General features: G+C 36.0%; 1 protein-coding gene across 5 annotated transcripts in view; it reads left to right on the plus strand.

The window, feature by feature from the left end:
- LOC115232611 (bromodomain-containing protein 3) overlaps positions 1-10,925 on the plus strand; it is a 94,928-nt gene extending 84,003 nt beyond the window's left edge. For all 5 annotated transcript variants that reach the window (XM_029802594.2, XM_029802596.2, XM_029802597.2 and 2 more), the window contains 2 exons: positions 1,066-1,225; positions 5,114-10,925. In XM_029802594.2, the coding sequence (XP_029658454.1) occupies positions 1,066-1,225; positions 5,114-5,179 (226 nt within the window). In that variant the 3' untranslated portion in view covers positions 5,180-10,925. The remainder of the gene's footprint in view (positions 1-1,065; positions 1,226-5,113) is intronic.
- Positions 10,926-16,677: the final 5,752 nt, after the last annotated feature.

Raw genomic sequence — 16,677 nt, forward strand, 5'->3', positions numbered from 1 at the left:
AGCTCATGCAAGTTGTATTCATAGGCACAACTGTTTATAAAGAGCTTATTTTTATATTTAGTATTTCCTTATTAGTCCTTAAATTTGAACAAAGTTTTTTTGTTGTTAATGTTTCTAGACGATGCCATTTATTTTTGTTTTGGGATGAAATGGTTACTGGTGGCATTTCTTAGCATTAATTTATAGCAAATAAAATCACAGTGATGCTATTGTTATCATCAGATACAGCATTTTTGCATTTTAGGACCATGTTTCTTTCAGTGATGTTCACAAACTGGTTTTAGCTTCTTACTGTATTATACTATTTGTGTGTTAACTTTTAAGTTCTATTTTGCTATCCATTCCACAATCCCTTCAAGTGACAAAATTTAGAAATTTAGAAACAAGTATGAAAGTTGTAAATTTTTATGACTGCTACTTTATATGCAATTACAAAGATTTTCTCATTAGCTGAATCTCAACTGCAGCTAGAAGTTATTGCAACATACTGCACCAAAAAGAAAATCTGTCTTTGAGAATAACAGCCTTCCACCAAAATATAACTGTTAATGTCCAAAGTTTTTTTGGAATATGTGCCTGGTTTTTCTGGTGTCAAACACTGTCATTTAAATGTGTGTAAATTGAGATTGGTAATCAGGCCTTGCCCAGTGACTGACAAAAGTAATTATAACTCGTAAGAGTTGCATTTCTCATACTGTAGACACTGACAGTCATTTGAATGTTGCTAATGTATTTCTGATCTTATTTCTTATACATTATATAATTCTTTGTTAACTATTTCGAAAATTATTTTCATTAGCTTCCAAAAGAAATTTCACTATTCATTATAGTTCAGTATTCTTGTCAGACAGGGTGGGTTTAAAAAAATGGAACTGCCTTAATTTACATACAAATAAGGCAAATTACTTTCTCAAAATGTTATTTCTGCAATGTAAATATTTGTTGAAGCACTATCCTTGGTCTGTCTGTTTCAAAATTGCACATTTTAATGATGGTAATGTTTTTTATGCTTTGCAATCTTTGTCTTATCTAGATGAGTTCTTATATAAAATATTTATCTTGCAGAGAACGTGAAGAAGAAGAAGCTTTTGAACAAGTTCGAAAGGCACAAGCTTTGGCTCAGCATGAAGAAACTGTTAGATTGCAGGAACTAGAAATGAGTCGAATGCATGCTCAGAAAGAAAGAGAAAGATTAAAAGAACAGGAGAGGCGACGACGAGAAGCGGTAAAATATTTGATTTTTTGCTTTTGTTTAGGTTTTTGGTTTTGGACATGTTTTATTTCATAATTGAATAATATATTGCCAACTGGTTTTCTGAAAAGGAATTTATAAACTATTGTAAAATGTTTGTTCAACATGAAAAAATAGAATTTATATAAGTATTTCTATATAGTTTGGTATTAATGTATTCCTATCTATACAAGTTCTGATGAAGTCTTGTAAATATGAGCATTTAAAGCACTTTAGCTGTTATTTATCAGTTTGCACTTACTTGTAATAACTCCAGCTAGTATGAAGGCAAATTATTTATCATTGTTTTCATGCTGACATGGGTTAGATAGTTAAAGAACCAAGAGCCAGAAGACTGCATCAAGCTCCATTGTCTTTGTTGGCATACTTTCTACTCATGCTAGTGACCATTTAATGTTATTCTTCCTCTGTCATATTCTATTTTCAAGTTTTGGAAATTTCAACCTAAAAAACAGTACCCATCACCTTTTCTAGCCCTACAAAATTCTAAAATTTGTTACTTGAAAACAGCATAGTTTTAGATATATGAACAGTACTATATAGAATGCTTTGTGGATGGCCAACAACTGGAGTAGTATTTAACTTACAGAAAAGGTTTAGTCTTTGAGATGCATTTGAAACTCTAGTTACAATTGGTGTGGCTTACAAAGAAAAGATAGTCGCAGCTGGAATGCTTTTGATTATGAGAATATGCCTATGGTCAAACAACAGCAAATTTTCATGTTTATTATTAAGGCTGTGAAGACTGAGAAAGCCCTTGGTTCATCAGGAATTATCGCCAAGATGCTTCAAATATCTGGTAGTGAGATGTATCCTAGTCACTTCTGTAGTTAATTGGGTTGTCCAAGTATGGGTCATATCCAGTAACTAGTGTAGCAGCATTATTGTCAGCTGCTACAACAGTGGATGTACCTTAGAAATAATTACAGAAGTATCAAATTGCTGGGCTAGGTCATAAAAGTTACAGAAAGGGTCATACAGAAAGCGCATTAACCTAGATGAGATGAAATTTGGTTTTATGACAAGTGCAGAAGTATTTAGCCAAAAATAAACTGCTGTACATTTGTCAACATGGGGAAATCCTTTGACAAGTTTACTCTCATATGATGGTCCAATCATAAACTCTAACCTCTCATTGCCTGGTGCTAAGCCACCTTTCTCAGTATTACTCCCACCTCAGGAAAGCAAATTACAAATCACTTTGCAAATCACTTTTTATACACTCTGTTCAGTGTTTAAAAATTCTGTTTTGTATGCCCAGTGCAAGCTAGGTGCAGTGAAATCACAGGTAGGTTAACAAAGAGAGTAGTTTTTGTGTGTGGCAGATGCACAGGAACAGTAAACACTACGAGCACACAAGAAATAGTTTTCATCAAATCCCCAGGGGGGTCCTTAGAGAGAGTAGATAATTTTTGTGACTTAAGAGATCATATTAGCAGTGAAGGATGATGCTCTGAAAGTTAGATAAGAACTGGTTGAGCAAAGTTCAAAGAGCTATTACCTTTGTTGGTAGCAAAAGGCCTCTCCGTCAGAGTGAAGGGCAAATAGTATGATATTTGTACATGAACAACAGTGGGATGTTAGTGTGCATGTACAACAGTGTGTTTTGAGAGAGAAATTGAGTATAAGAGGCATCAGGTGGTGTGTGCGGCATAATAATCAAAACAACTGCATAAAGGGGTGCTGATCTTTGGATGTGGAGGGAACCTGTGTAAGAGGAAGACAAAATGAGGGGAAATGATTTTCAGATGTTGAACCTTACAGTGTAGATGGTGATAGCAATTTGCTGAGCTTCAAAAGATGCAGCCAGTGATGTAAAAAAACAAGAGCAAACCTACCTGCACTCTATGTCCCTGTTTAATCTCTTCTCACAACATATCCTCCTAACACCATCTCTCTCTATCTGTGCCCACTTGCTATATTACCCTTCCCACCATCTCCAACTCTTCTTTTGCATTCTCATGAACTTACCCATCTATTCATCCTACTCCATCCCTGCTCCATTACATCTTCACCATCTTATCTTTCCTGCCTCTCATTAGCTGGGGTAGCCATGTATCTCCTCTGTGGAAAGACATCTATTTCTCTCCCTATTCAAACTCTAACTTCTCATTGCCTGGTACTAAGCCACCTTTCTCAGTATTACTCATATTTCGTCTGTCTTTACCTTCTGAATACAAATTCTGCTGAGGTCAACTTTGCCTTTCATCCTTTTGGGGTTGATGAATTAAGGATCAGTTGTGTACTGGGGTCAATCTAATTGACTGAGCACCTAAAAATTTTAGGCCTTGTGCCTAGAGTAGAAAAAAATATTTATTTTTGCTTGCAGTTCTTTTGGTCAAACTATCGTATTTCCTGCTACTTCAGATGCCAAGATATCAAAAATTGTCAAAGTGTAGTACAACAGTTTTGCTATGGAATGGTGAAACTATTTTTTCGTTTTCTGAAAAAGCAATGTTTTGTACTTAGAAAACTTTTGCATTAATATATATATATATATATATATATATATATATATATATATATATATATATATATACACACACACACACACACACACACACACACACACAGTGTACCCAGTGCAAGCTATAGACGCATGAGGTGCAGTGGAATAGTAGGAAGATTAAACGAAAAAGTAGTGTTTGTGGAAGATGTACTGCAACCATAAAGACTATAGATATGTGGGAAACTGATTTCCTCAAATGTCCCAGAGGCTTTTTAGAAGTAGTAATTTTTGTTACCTAGGTGACCTCATTAGTAGTTGAGGAGGATGTATTGAAAGTATAATTGGTAGAATAAGAATAGAGTGGAGGAAGTTCAAAGAGCTTTTACCTATGTTTGACCCCCAAAGGTGTGTGTGTCTCTTTCTCTCTCTCTTAGTAAAAAGAAGGTTGTATTATGCCTGTGCATGGGCTACAATGCTGCGTGGTAATGAGATATGGGCCCTGAATGCAGAGGACATGCAAAAGAACTAGTATTGAAAGCTGACCTCACAATGCTGAGCCTTAAAAAGATGGCAAAGGATGAAAGTTCTATGGTGTACTGCTATACAAGACAACCTGCCTTCCACAGCAGAACAGAATTGATATCTTAAAACCACCTTGGTGTTATTTACCCATGAAGAGCACTGGTGCCACATAAAAAGCATTTGTAAAGTGGTTGATGTTTGGGAGGCCATCCCACTGTACAAACCAAGTCAATACAGACTATAGAACCTGGTGTGGCTCCTGTGAAACTGTCCGATCCTTGTCAGCATGGTAAACGGACATTAAATGATGATATAGAATTTTATTTATATATATATATGTGTATATGTATATATATATGTCGGTGGCACGTAAAAAGCACCATCCAAATCTTGGCCAAAGCCAGTGCCGCCTCGACTGGCTTCCGTGCAGGTGCCACGTAAAATGCACCAATCCGACCGTGGCCGATGCCAGCCTCGCCTGGCACCAGTGCAGGTGGCACATAAAAAGCACCCACTACACTCATGGAGTGGTTGGCGTTAGGAAGGGCATCCAGCTGTAGAAACATTGCCAGATAAGACCGGAGCCCGGTGCAGCCTTCTGGCTTCCCAGATCCCCGGTCGAACCGTCCAACCCATGCTAGCATGGAGAACGGACGTTAAATGATGATGATGATGATGATATATATGTGTGTGTGTGTGTGTGTATATATATATATATATATATATAGAGAGAGAGAGAGAGAGTAATGTTTGCATAACTTAGAAGAATAGCTAATGTTTGAAAATCTTGAAATTGAAGAATATTTTGTTTGTATAATTATTTCTTTATTATCAATAATAGAAAACATTTTAGGCTAAATTTAATGGTGCTTTTTGTTTTCTCTTTTCAGACGGCAAACCAGATTGATTTGAATGAACAGAGTGACTTAATGGCATCATTTGAAGGCATGCTCTGAGATGAAATATGGCTGTTAGTCATCCAACGACTTAAGTTTGTCTGCTGTTGTTTTCTGCTACCACTGCCTCCATATACACTGAGATTGTGTGAATGTGTGTGTGTGTGTATGCGTGTGTGCATGATTCTGTGATTGTATATGGTATTAGTGGTCTTAGTTCTTGTCAAACTGTCTACAGCAGCAGACTACTGCCACTGTTGCCGCTCTCATTATTATCCCTCTTCATTTCAAGTTTGGCTGACTGGCGACTTCTTGGACACTTGGCTTGTATTGACCACTCAGGGGGAAAAGCCACCTAGAATTTTTGTGGCAATGTCTGCTATTATCATGGAGATGACAATAATAATGAAAATCTAATCTAAACCAAACAACAAATATTTCTAGTGAAGGACAGCAAGTGCTGCTTGACAATTGAAATGACCATAAACACCATTTACTACCAACACTAGAAGATGTTTTGAAACAAGGCTATACTAATTTTTATTTTTTATTTCTGTTTAGGTAGGAAGGAAAGCCATTGCTGTTTCTCTTCATTCTTCATTGTTTGTTGTTTGGTAATAATTTATTCCAACAATCTACTTTAACCTTCCTACTGCCTATTTACAACATAAACACTTCAGCTTTTGTGTTTCATTCCTTGTCTCGTACCATTTGGTGCTGTCATACACACACCACCGCCATTGTCATCATCATCTTCATTGCCACTATCATCATCATCATCATCACCACCACCACCACCACCACTACCTTTGTGGTTGTAGATATTGCTGTTGTTGACAGTTATTATAAAAAGGCAGTAGAAAAACTATTAAATTAATGTGAGTATGTATACACACAGGCATGCTCACTGGCACACCAACCCAAACATGATCTCAGTTTGCTTGAGAAGACATCTGCATTTTTTTTTTCTTCTTTTTCTATGTTACAAGTTGGGAAACATTGTCAGTAATCTGTAAAATGGATGTCTACGACTGATCCCCCCACCCTTTCTCATTGCTATCAATTTATTTCTTTTGTAATTTTCTTTGGTGTCTTGTCCACTGCTATATTTTGTTTTCCCCCTGATTGCCAGGATTACCGTCAACACAATGCTACTGTATTCCCAGAAACGCATGTAATTGATACTCTGTGTGTGTGTGTGTGTGTGCGCGCGTGCGCTATTAACATTGCAGTCATGAAGCAAGGTCGTGTTGCTCTTAGAATTATGACAAACAGTGACAATAATAATAATGTGTGGTGATGAGGCTAGTCTTGATTAGCATGACTTTGATGTACCATTCCCATGCAGCTTACATTTACTGGATTTGTTTTAATCCCACTCGTTTTGTTTTGTTGTTATTATTATTATTATTATTATTATTATTATTATTATTATCATTATTATCATCATCATCATTCATCATCATCATCATCATTATTATTAATATTATTTCCCTGCTTGTGGGTGTATTTGAGCATGCAAGTGTAACACCATTAAGACTTTACTCATGATATGGGTGTGGATTTCAACTATAACTATACTACTACTACTATTACTACTACTACTACTACTAGACCTCACTGTACATTGTCATTGCTCATTTCTTGATCCTCCAATCACTATACCTTTCTTGTACAGTTAATGTGTGTATGTATGATTAGATATGCATGTACATGCCATTGTTGTGATATATGTATATATATTTATATATGTATATGTTCAGTACTTGTAGCCAGGCTGCTGCCACTGCTCTAACACACACTGGTAATATTTGGAACTTTTACAGTTATCAGAAAAATAATTGAAACCTGTCATTAGAAAAAAAATAAACAAAAATTTACAGAAAAAAACCCATTAATTTCTTGTAAAAAAAAGTCAATAAAAATCCTAATAAAATCTGAAAAAAGACAATTGGAGAAAAAAGCAGTATAGCTTTTCTTCTCTCCTTTTTTTTTTCTCTGGAAACAATATATAATTTGTTAGCCTCTCTTTCTCTCTCTCTCTCTCTCTCTCTCTCTCCCTCTCTCTCTCTCTCTCTCTGTTGTGCACTTGTATATTATAACCAGACACAGAGAGATTGTGTGTTGTGTACAGAAAACTTGCTGGCTTTTTCTTTTAGTTTACATTTCTTCAGGTAACAAATCTTTTATTTTTAATATTTAAACGTGCTCCTTTAATGCTAGGCCTTTTTATATTTTTATTGCAATCATTCAGTTTATTTAAACAAAACTTCCCTCTCCCTTAAATTTTGCTACCATCATATAAATGAAATCATGTGTATCTGTGCATTGCAGTTTGGGGTTGGGAGGAGGTTAATGACACAAAAAAAAAACCTCAAGAATGATCTTTTAAAATTACTTAATGTTTATTAATTTCTTAGTTTGTGGGTTGGAGGGAATCCATTTAGCATGATACCTAATAACATTTTTATTAGGAAACTCGTCTCTTTCTCTCTCTCTCTCTCTCTCTCTCTCTCCATTGAATGTAGAGTAACAGTATAGAGATCATTCATTTGTACCAGTATTGATTGTATTTGTCTAGTTGACCATGTAATTTAGTGTTTAGTTTTATACATAGTTCTCGAGAATCTCTAGTTTCCATTTGATTTTTAAGCAGTGTTTCTGTTATTGAACTCATTAAACAAACAAAAGCAGCAACAACAAAAAAAGCCATTTGTATAATTCAGATTCATTTCAATAAATAAAATATTCCTTAGGTTATATATTAGATAAGAATGAATCAGTTTTGAAACAAAGTAGCTCAGATATCTACTAATTTACTTCCTTGCTTTGTATTAATTGAAAAACCTTTTTGGAATTTCTGATATTTTTCTGTTCAACTATAAATATTTATCAATAAGAAAGGTCCAGTTTTTCATTCAGTTTCTTATTCAAATACTAAATATTGTTTTAAGCTATTGTATTACACATTCTCTTTTACTAAGTTAATTTGCCTCTGTTTGCTAATTCTACTGTAGCAGAAAGTCTTATTGCTAAACCATGCTTCATGCTATTAAAATCATACATATAATGGCAATTGGATTATTCATACAAACTAGATACACCAGTGATGATAGCTGCTGTCACTAAAATATCCAGTTGATATTGTTAATAGTAGTAATTGTTGTACGCATTGTTTTACCTCTCATAGTTTTACTGTTGTTATCTCTCACTTTCAGCTGCTACTTTCAGCATATTACAGCAGCAATAGTGGTGGTAGTAGTTAGAGGGCAATGATGGTAATGATTGTAACTAGAATAGTTAACTGGCAAAATTTCTCCCTTTTCTCTTTCTTTATCTCTCATAATGTGCCTCTAGATATGACTAAAATATCTTTAACAGACTTTTTCTTTGTCAGATATTCAAAACTTACAATTTAGAATATCTTTGGTAGACAGATATTTGTTGTCATCAAATCTGCTTCTTAACATTATTACTTACCTCAACTTGCTAACAATGGTGTATTTCTAATCCACCTGATGCAGGTTGTTACATGATTAAACTGCATTTTACACACATTCCCATACACAGATTTCATATGGAAGAAGTGGGTTAGGGTGCTGTTGGAAATAATAGACTTTCAGAATTAAAATGAAGATCTGGAAAATATATCCAATTTTAATAGATAAATCTCCAAACACTGATTCAGATGTGTGTATTACCTTTGAATGTAAAAATATTCTCTAGCTGTGGGTATTGGTTTTACATACTTGATGTGTTCTCCTATAGCGCAACATTTGTATAAAATATTAAGTGGGAAAAGTGTTAGTTCAGTAGCACTTTATCTGCTAGTTAAGCAAAGCTTTACATATTACAGCTAGTATTGTACTATGTACAATGAGAAAGCTGTTTTACTTTGTTGATAATCATGTAGAAGCTCACTCAACCTTTTTTGTTTTATTTTCCTTGCAGTAATTTGCTCTTTCAACTATCTGCCACCACCTTTTATTTATTTTTTTTTAAATGTAGTTTTATGTCACATGTTAAAAACCAATATTAATTAAACAGTACTTAATCTGAAGCATTAATTATACTTGGTTTATCTTGTACAGATCCCTCTCCCTCTCCTCTTCTCTCTTCATTAGTATCCTTCTTGCATTAGATTCTTGCTTATCCTGAAATCACTAAATATTAGTCATTTTGTATTAAGATTAATTCTGGAAAGATGTCTCCATGCCAGCACTTTAATTGTAGATTGGGGAATGTCACTTGATAATTGTATGATTGCATCAACAAGTCAAAGTATTGTAGGTTTATCAACAGCTAACAAGTGTCCTTCTCTTTATGTAGCTGTTACATAATCACTTGTCTCTCTGTAATGTTCCATTTGAAGCTGCTTGGAGATATTTTGTTGCCCCTTGTATATTTATAATTCCCCACCCTTGATTCGTGTCACTTTCAATCACTACTACATACACATTTTGGTAAACGGTAGGTACTTTATTTTATATATTTTTTAAATATAGTTAAACATGGCCTTAGCTCCTCATATGATGTAAATTGGACTTGGAGCAGATTATCTGATGCAATGTTTTTTGTTTCTCTCCATTTCAATGTTTACAGTTATTTCATTTCAAGTTAACATTTCACATAAACAGGAGCACCAATTGAAATCTCTCTCTCTCTCTCTTTTTTTTTTTTTTTTCAGGCATGTTTGCTAGATTTTATTTGTTTGTCTCTCAAATATAACCTATTTTCTTATTGTCATGACAGGTGTAAACTTGGGTTAGTTGTTGCCTCTATGAGGAAAGTAACTTGATGTACATTATAAATGACCTGTAGGCATTGACATACTTCTGCTTGTGGCAGTTTCACTAGACCTGTAGAATTAACATTTCCCAGTTCACATGTATAGTGATAATGAAGTAATTTTCATCAGATATTTAATACAATAATAAAATCGCATTACATTCAACTAGGCAAAAAGAAATAATCTCATTTAGCAATGTTTTTCCCCTTTTGCTGTTGCAGTTTTGGTGGCCTACTATTATATAGTACTCATAATTTTTTTTGGATTTCTCATCTTTAAATGTAAAATATATAAAGCTGGGAAAGCAAATCAAACAGCAATTTATCATGCTTCAGTTTTCTTCTCAACTAACTAGATATGGGATTGCTCTTAACTTCATTGCTAATCTTTTAGTTATCTAATACATTGCTGCTCAATATATTTAAATTTTTAATTTCATTTATCTTTTGCATTGAATGGGTTGAGTGATAGTGTATACGTGTGTATATAAATATGGAATAGTGTGTGTGTGTACGTGTGTATATATATATATGCGCGCGCGTGTGTGTGTGTGTATATATATGATCATTAATAGGATTCAATGTCAACTTGGCATTGTTGTTTCCTTCAAGTAATATTTTAGGTCCCTAAAGAACACACTCCAAGGTAACAATATTGGTGTTTAGCTGAAATTCTATCATCCACTTATATGTTTGTAATGTTTTCCTTCCTTTTCTAATTTATATTTTGTTTATAATTTTCTTACCTTAAATACATTCTGAAGTCATTTTTATAGCCAATATTTTGTTAGAAACTCCTCCAGTGTCAGTGTTCACATCTCACTAAATATTTCGGTTACAACTAGTAAAAACTCAATAATCAATCCATTATTGTATACCCTCATCTCCTTTTCACCTCTCCTATTTTCAGTGAATAATACTGTGGTGACTACTTTTACACCAACTGTTGTTCTTTCACATTGTTAATCTGTTTCATCAACCTGTCCACTATGTATGCAATAAAGTCTCAAATACTTAACTGTCTTGTTTTTCCTATCAACATGTTCTTGCTCTCATATTGTCACTTTCTTCATGTAGTTAAAATCAAGCATGCAAGGCTACTTATAAAACTATGTTCTTGTCAAATTTGATGTTTATTACCAATTGGAGGGTCTTTTAAACTTTACCTATTTATGTTAAAATATTTACTTGAAGAGGATGTAGAACATGCCTTGAAATATAATAATTATTTCTATAAGCTCCTTGAGACATAGTTGCAGTTAGTTTCATTATTGTTACTGAATGGTTAACACTGTTTTCAAACTTCTTCTGCAATATAACATTACTTTAAAACTTTAAAATGACTTCAGTTATAGCTTTTAAGTTTAGTCAATCTAACTCAATCACCAGTGAAAGAAATAAGTATATCAGAATGGTTAGATAAATGCTATTGCAAGTTCTTAACAATTTCTGCATCATTTGTTTGTTAAAATTCCAACTGATTTTTGAGTTGTTAAAATAATTAAAATTAATTATTTGCAAATCATAATTTTTTTTTTTCAAACCATACATCAAAAATTACTGTAGCTGTTATATTTCAGTCTCACTTTTTCACTGCAGAACTTTGGAATTGAATATCTATGTTTGGTTGCCTTTCAGTCTCTCTCATATTTTTATTTATGAATATATATTTTAATATGTTCATGTGTTGGTGTGAATATATGCATTTATGTGTGTGTGTATATATATATATATATATATATATATATAATATATATATATATATATATATATGTATTTATATATATGCACACAACTACACGTGCTAAAAAAACTATAGACATATCATGCAGAAGTTTGCTGTCATTTTCATCCATTGTACTTTGTTTTTTCTCCTTCCATTGCTATTTTCCATTTGATAATATAGATACAACATTATGCTATCTTTGAATACAAATAGTGGGAAATGAGACTGAGAAACAAAAATGGAAATGGGTAATAAAAAAAAAATTTTTTTTAACCCTTACTCAAGAGGAATGTTTACCAGAAATGCCTACTACTAAAGACTGACAATTTCATTAAAAGAACCAAGTGGCAAGCTTGCTAACGAAGTAGTGGATGAAATCAGCAGACTTACTAACTCTACCCCTTTGAAGGCAACTTGTTTGAACTAATCTAGAATATTAAATTTAGAAATTATAGATGCTACTTCCCAGTTGACCTCTGAAGAGAAATCATGTCAGTAAATGAATTTCAGAATTCAGCACAGTACGGACAGATATAGAAATTTGTCAAATCTGGTAACACATGGGAGACAGGTGCGTATTTGAAGACAACAATAAGCATCTATGCAAAAACTCCAATAAATGAAATTAATTATATCATTCTCTGTAATTTATGATAAGGTTAGATCCAGATACAAATTTGTTTTTGAATGCCTGAGGTTTATACAATGAGTGTCACCTATTTGACTCTTATGAGTATTTCATTTGTCATGAAGACATTGGCATATTTTTACTCGCCACTGGTGTTCTTTAGCATGGCAAGCTACATTTTGCTTCACAAATATTTGAATTACTGTCAGTTCAATGTGTTTATATGTATAAAGGTGTATGTGTATCCTTTACTTGTTTTAGTCATTGGACTGGGGTACCGCTTTGAAGAATTTAGTTGAACAAATCAATGCTAATATGGTTTTAAGCACAGTATTTATTCTATTGGTCTCTTTTGCCAAACCACTAGGTTATGGGGTGGGGTAAATAAACCAACATCAGTTGTCAAGCAGTGGCAGGGGGAAATCCACTCACAAGGCTTTGGTTGGCTTATGGCTATAGTAGAAAACACTTGCCCAAGGTGCCACACAGTGAGACTGAATAAGAACCAGTGATTAAGAAGCAAGCTTCTTACCTCTTAGCCACGACTGCTTGTATGTATATTGTATATATAGTGAAATACAGATAAAAGGAGAGGTGGGGTTGAAGAGTGATGGCTGATAAATCAGAAGTTAAGGAGGGCACACAGATGCAGAAGAGAGTAGGTGGGGAATGAGCTGCAGGAGCAGAAGTGGGCGGTAGGATAGTGCACAGTGTGAGGTAGTTTGTGGGTGGAGAGTACAAAATACACGGTGCTTCCAGAATTCAGTTTAGCTGAAGTGGGCGGGTCTTCTCAGAAACCTCATTGTCAGACAACCTGGTCCATAAGGTTCAACATCTTGGGATCATCCCACAAATATATGCAGTCATTTAAAGTTCACTTTTCCAAGCTTTTGTAAGTCAGTTTATTGATGTAGATTTTCTACTGCTAGATGCTCTTCCTCTTTCCAAACTAGCTAATGTTTCCCCATGGCCAGTATGATGTATAAACATACAAGTAGAATATATAAAAACTTGTTTGTTTTTAATTTATTTTCATTTCATTGGTAAATAAAATTAAGTTGAAAATTTTAAAGAATTCACCAAAAATAAGTGGGGGGGGGGGCGCCTCCCTTTTTTTTAAAATGGAAAACCACGTTTTCAGCTATGGAGATTCCGATTCTGGGAAAAAAAGGCTAAAATCGCAATTTCAATTTCTCACCCCTCCTCTCCCCACTCTTCATTTTTCACTTTTCTCAAAAGATTTGGGGGTGAAATACTTAGAAAAATATGGGGATTATGATTCTGAAAGAAAGAAATTACCCCAATTCTATGGCCTTCAAGCAGACTATCCACATGCTAGAAATAACAGCCAAATTTCACAGGAATTTGTTGGGCAAAAAAAAAACAATTAAAATTTTTTTTTTCTTTGCTTTTCTTTTCTACTCAAGGCCCAAGAATTTTTGGGAGAGGGGGCCAGTCGATTCAATCAACCCTGAATGGATGATTGTTGCCAGAGCAGCTATCTGGCCTCCATGCCGGTGGCACGTAAAAGACACCATTCGAGCGTGATCGTTACCAGTATCACCTTACTAGCACCCATGCCGGTGGCATGTATAAAACCTCAGCAGAATTTGAACTCAGAACAAAGATGACCGAAATACTGCTATGCATTTCGCCCAGCATGCTAACGTTTCTACCAGCGCACCATCTTACTCATCATCATCATCGTTTAACGTCTGCTTTCCATGCTAGCATGGGTTGGACGTATGACTGATGGCTGCCCCAGGCTTCAATCTTGATCTAGCAGAGTTTCTACAGCTGGATGCCCTTCCTAATGCCAACCACTCCGAGAATGTAGTGGGTGCTTTTACATGCCACCGGCTCAGCCAGTCAGGCAGCACTAGCAATGACCTCGCTCGAATCTTTTATACATGCCACCGGCATGGGTGCCAGGAAGGCGATACTGGTAACGGTCACGCTCGAATGGTGTCTTACGTGCCACCAGCATGGAGGCCAGATAGCCGCTCTGGCAACAATTATACTCGGATGGGGCTCGAGTGCCAGTAATACGACGCTGGTAATGATCACGCTCCAATGGTGTCTTTTATGTGCCACTGGCATGGAAGTCAGTTAGCCACTCTGTCAATGATCACACTCGTATGGTGCTCTTTGCACCCCGCTAACACGGATGCCAGTCATCGATTTTGATTTGACTTGCCTCAACAGGTCTTCGCAAGCAGAGTTTTAGTATCCAAAGAAGGAAAAGGTATGTATAAGTGGGCTGGTAACGCCCCTGACATAGGCCACGAGATTATGGTCTCATTTAGCTTGCCGGGTCTTCTCACGCACGGCATATTTCCAAAAAATCTCCGTCACTAGTCATTTCCTCAGTGAGACCCAAGATTCGAAGGTCATGCTTTACTACTTCATCCCAGGTCTTCCTGGGTCTACCTCTTCCACAGGTTCCCTCAACTGCCAGGGTGTGGCGCTTTTTCACACAGCGGTCCTCATCCATTCTTGCCACGTGACCATACCAGCGCAGTCGTCTCTCTTGCACACCACATCTGATGCTTCTTAGGTCCAACATTTCTCTCAAGGTACTTACACTCTGTCGAGTATGCACATGGACATTACACATCCATCGGATCATACTGGCTTCATTCCTTGCGAGCTTACGCATGTCCTCCACAATCACAGCCCATGTTTCACTGCCATGTAGCATGGCTGTTCGTACACATGCGTCATACAGTCTACCTTTTACAAGATAATGAAGAAAATATGTAATTTATCTATTCCCCTTCTGCAAAGATTTCTAGCAGTAAACTGAGGAATACTGTGACAAAGTTGTAAAAAAAGAGTTTGTTGGAGATTTGACTGTTATTTCTGCACTCATATTTTTTGTAACTTTCAAGTTTCATTTTGCAGAGACAAAAAAAAAGAAAAAATGAACACTTTAATCTCACTTTGTCACAGTATTCCTCATTTTACTGCAGGAAATTTCTCTGAAAGATATCTTTGCAGAAAGGCGAGTAGATTGATTACATATTTTTTTCATTATTTTATTGCAGTTTTATTCACCCAACAAATTCCTGTGAGATTCGGCTGTTATTTCTAGCATGTGGATAGCCCGCTTGAAGTCTATAGGATTGGGAGTAAGGTGCAAAATTGAAATTTTACAAGCAACTTGTTTTCAGAATCATAATCCCTGTATTTTTTTTCTAGTATTTCACTGAAAGAATTTCCGAGAAAAATGAAGAAATGGGGGTGGGAGTTGAAAGTGCGATTTTTTTCCCCTTTTTATTTTTATTCAGAATTGGAATCTCCATAACTGAAAATGTGAGTTTCCATCAAAATAAAAATTATACTTTTTAAAGGGTGAGGGGTTACGCCTCTGCTTTGTGGGCCAAAAAGACTTCATTATCATCATCGTTTAACGTCTGCTTTCCGTGCTAGCATGAGTTGGATGATTTGACTGAGGTCTGGCAAACCAGATGGCTACACCAGACAACAATCTGATCTGGCAGAGTTTCTACAGCTGGATGTCCTTCCTAATGCCAACCACTCTGAGAGTGTAGCGGTTGCTTTTACCTTCCACCGGCATGAGGGCCAGTCAGGCGGTACTGGCAGCAGCCATGCTCAAATAGTACTCTTTTTATGTGCTGCCTGCACAAGAGCCAGTCCAGCGACCTTGCTTGAATGTCTTTTCAAGTGCCAGTAAGGCAACGCAGGTAATGATCGAATGGTGCTTTTTACGTGCCATCAGCACGGAGTCCAGCTTGTTGCTCTGTCAACGATCATCCTCGTATGGTACTCTTAGTGCTCCACTAACACGGATGCCGGTCATCAAATTTGATTTCGATTTCACTTGCCTCAACAGATCTTCGCAAGCAGAGTTTAGTGTCCAGTGAAGGAAAGGTACGCATAAGTGGGCTGGTATCACTTGAGTTTGCCGAGTCTTCTCAAGCACAGCATATTTCCAAAGGTCCCGGTCACTAGTCATTGCCTCGGTGCAGCCCTATGTTCAATGGTCATACTTTACCACCTCATCCTGGGTCTACCTCTTCCACAGGTTCCTTCAACCGCTATGGTGTGACACTTTTTCACACAGCTATCCACATCAATTCTCATCACGTGGCCATACCAGCGCAGTCGTCTCTTGCACACCACATCTGATGCTTCTTAGGTCCAACTTTTCTCTCACTGACATTACACATCCAGTGGAGCATACTGGCTTCATTCCTTGCAAGTTTACGCATGTCCTCAGCAGTCACGGCCCATATTTCACTGCCATGTAGCATGGCTGTTCGTACACATGTATCATACATTTTACCTTTTACTCTGAGCGAGAGGCCCTTTGTCACCAGCAGAGGTAAGAGCTCTCTGAACTTTGCCCAGGCTATTCTTATTCTACCGGCTACATTTTCAGCGCACCCTCCC

This window comes from Octopus sinensis, linkage group LG2 (genome assembly GCF_006345805.1).
Source record: "Octopus sinensis linkage group LG2, ASM634580v1, whole genome shotgun sequence".
NCBI classification, from domain to species: domain Eukaryota; kingdom Metazoa; phylum Mollusca; class Cephalopoda; order Octopoda; family Octopodidae; genus Octopus; species Octopus sinensis.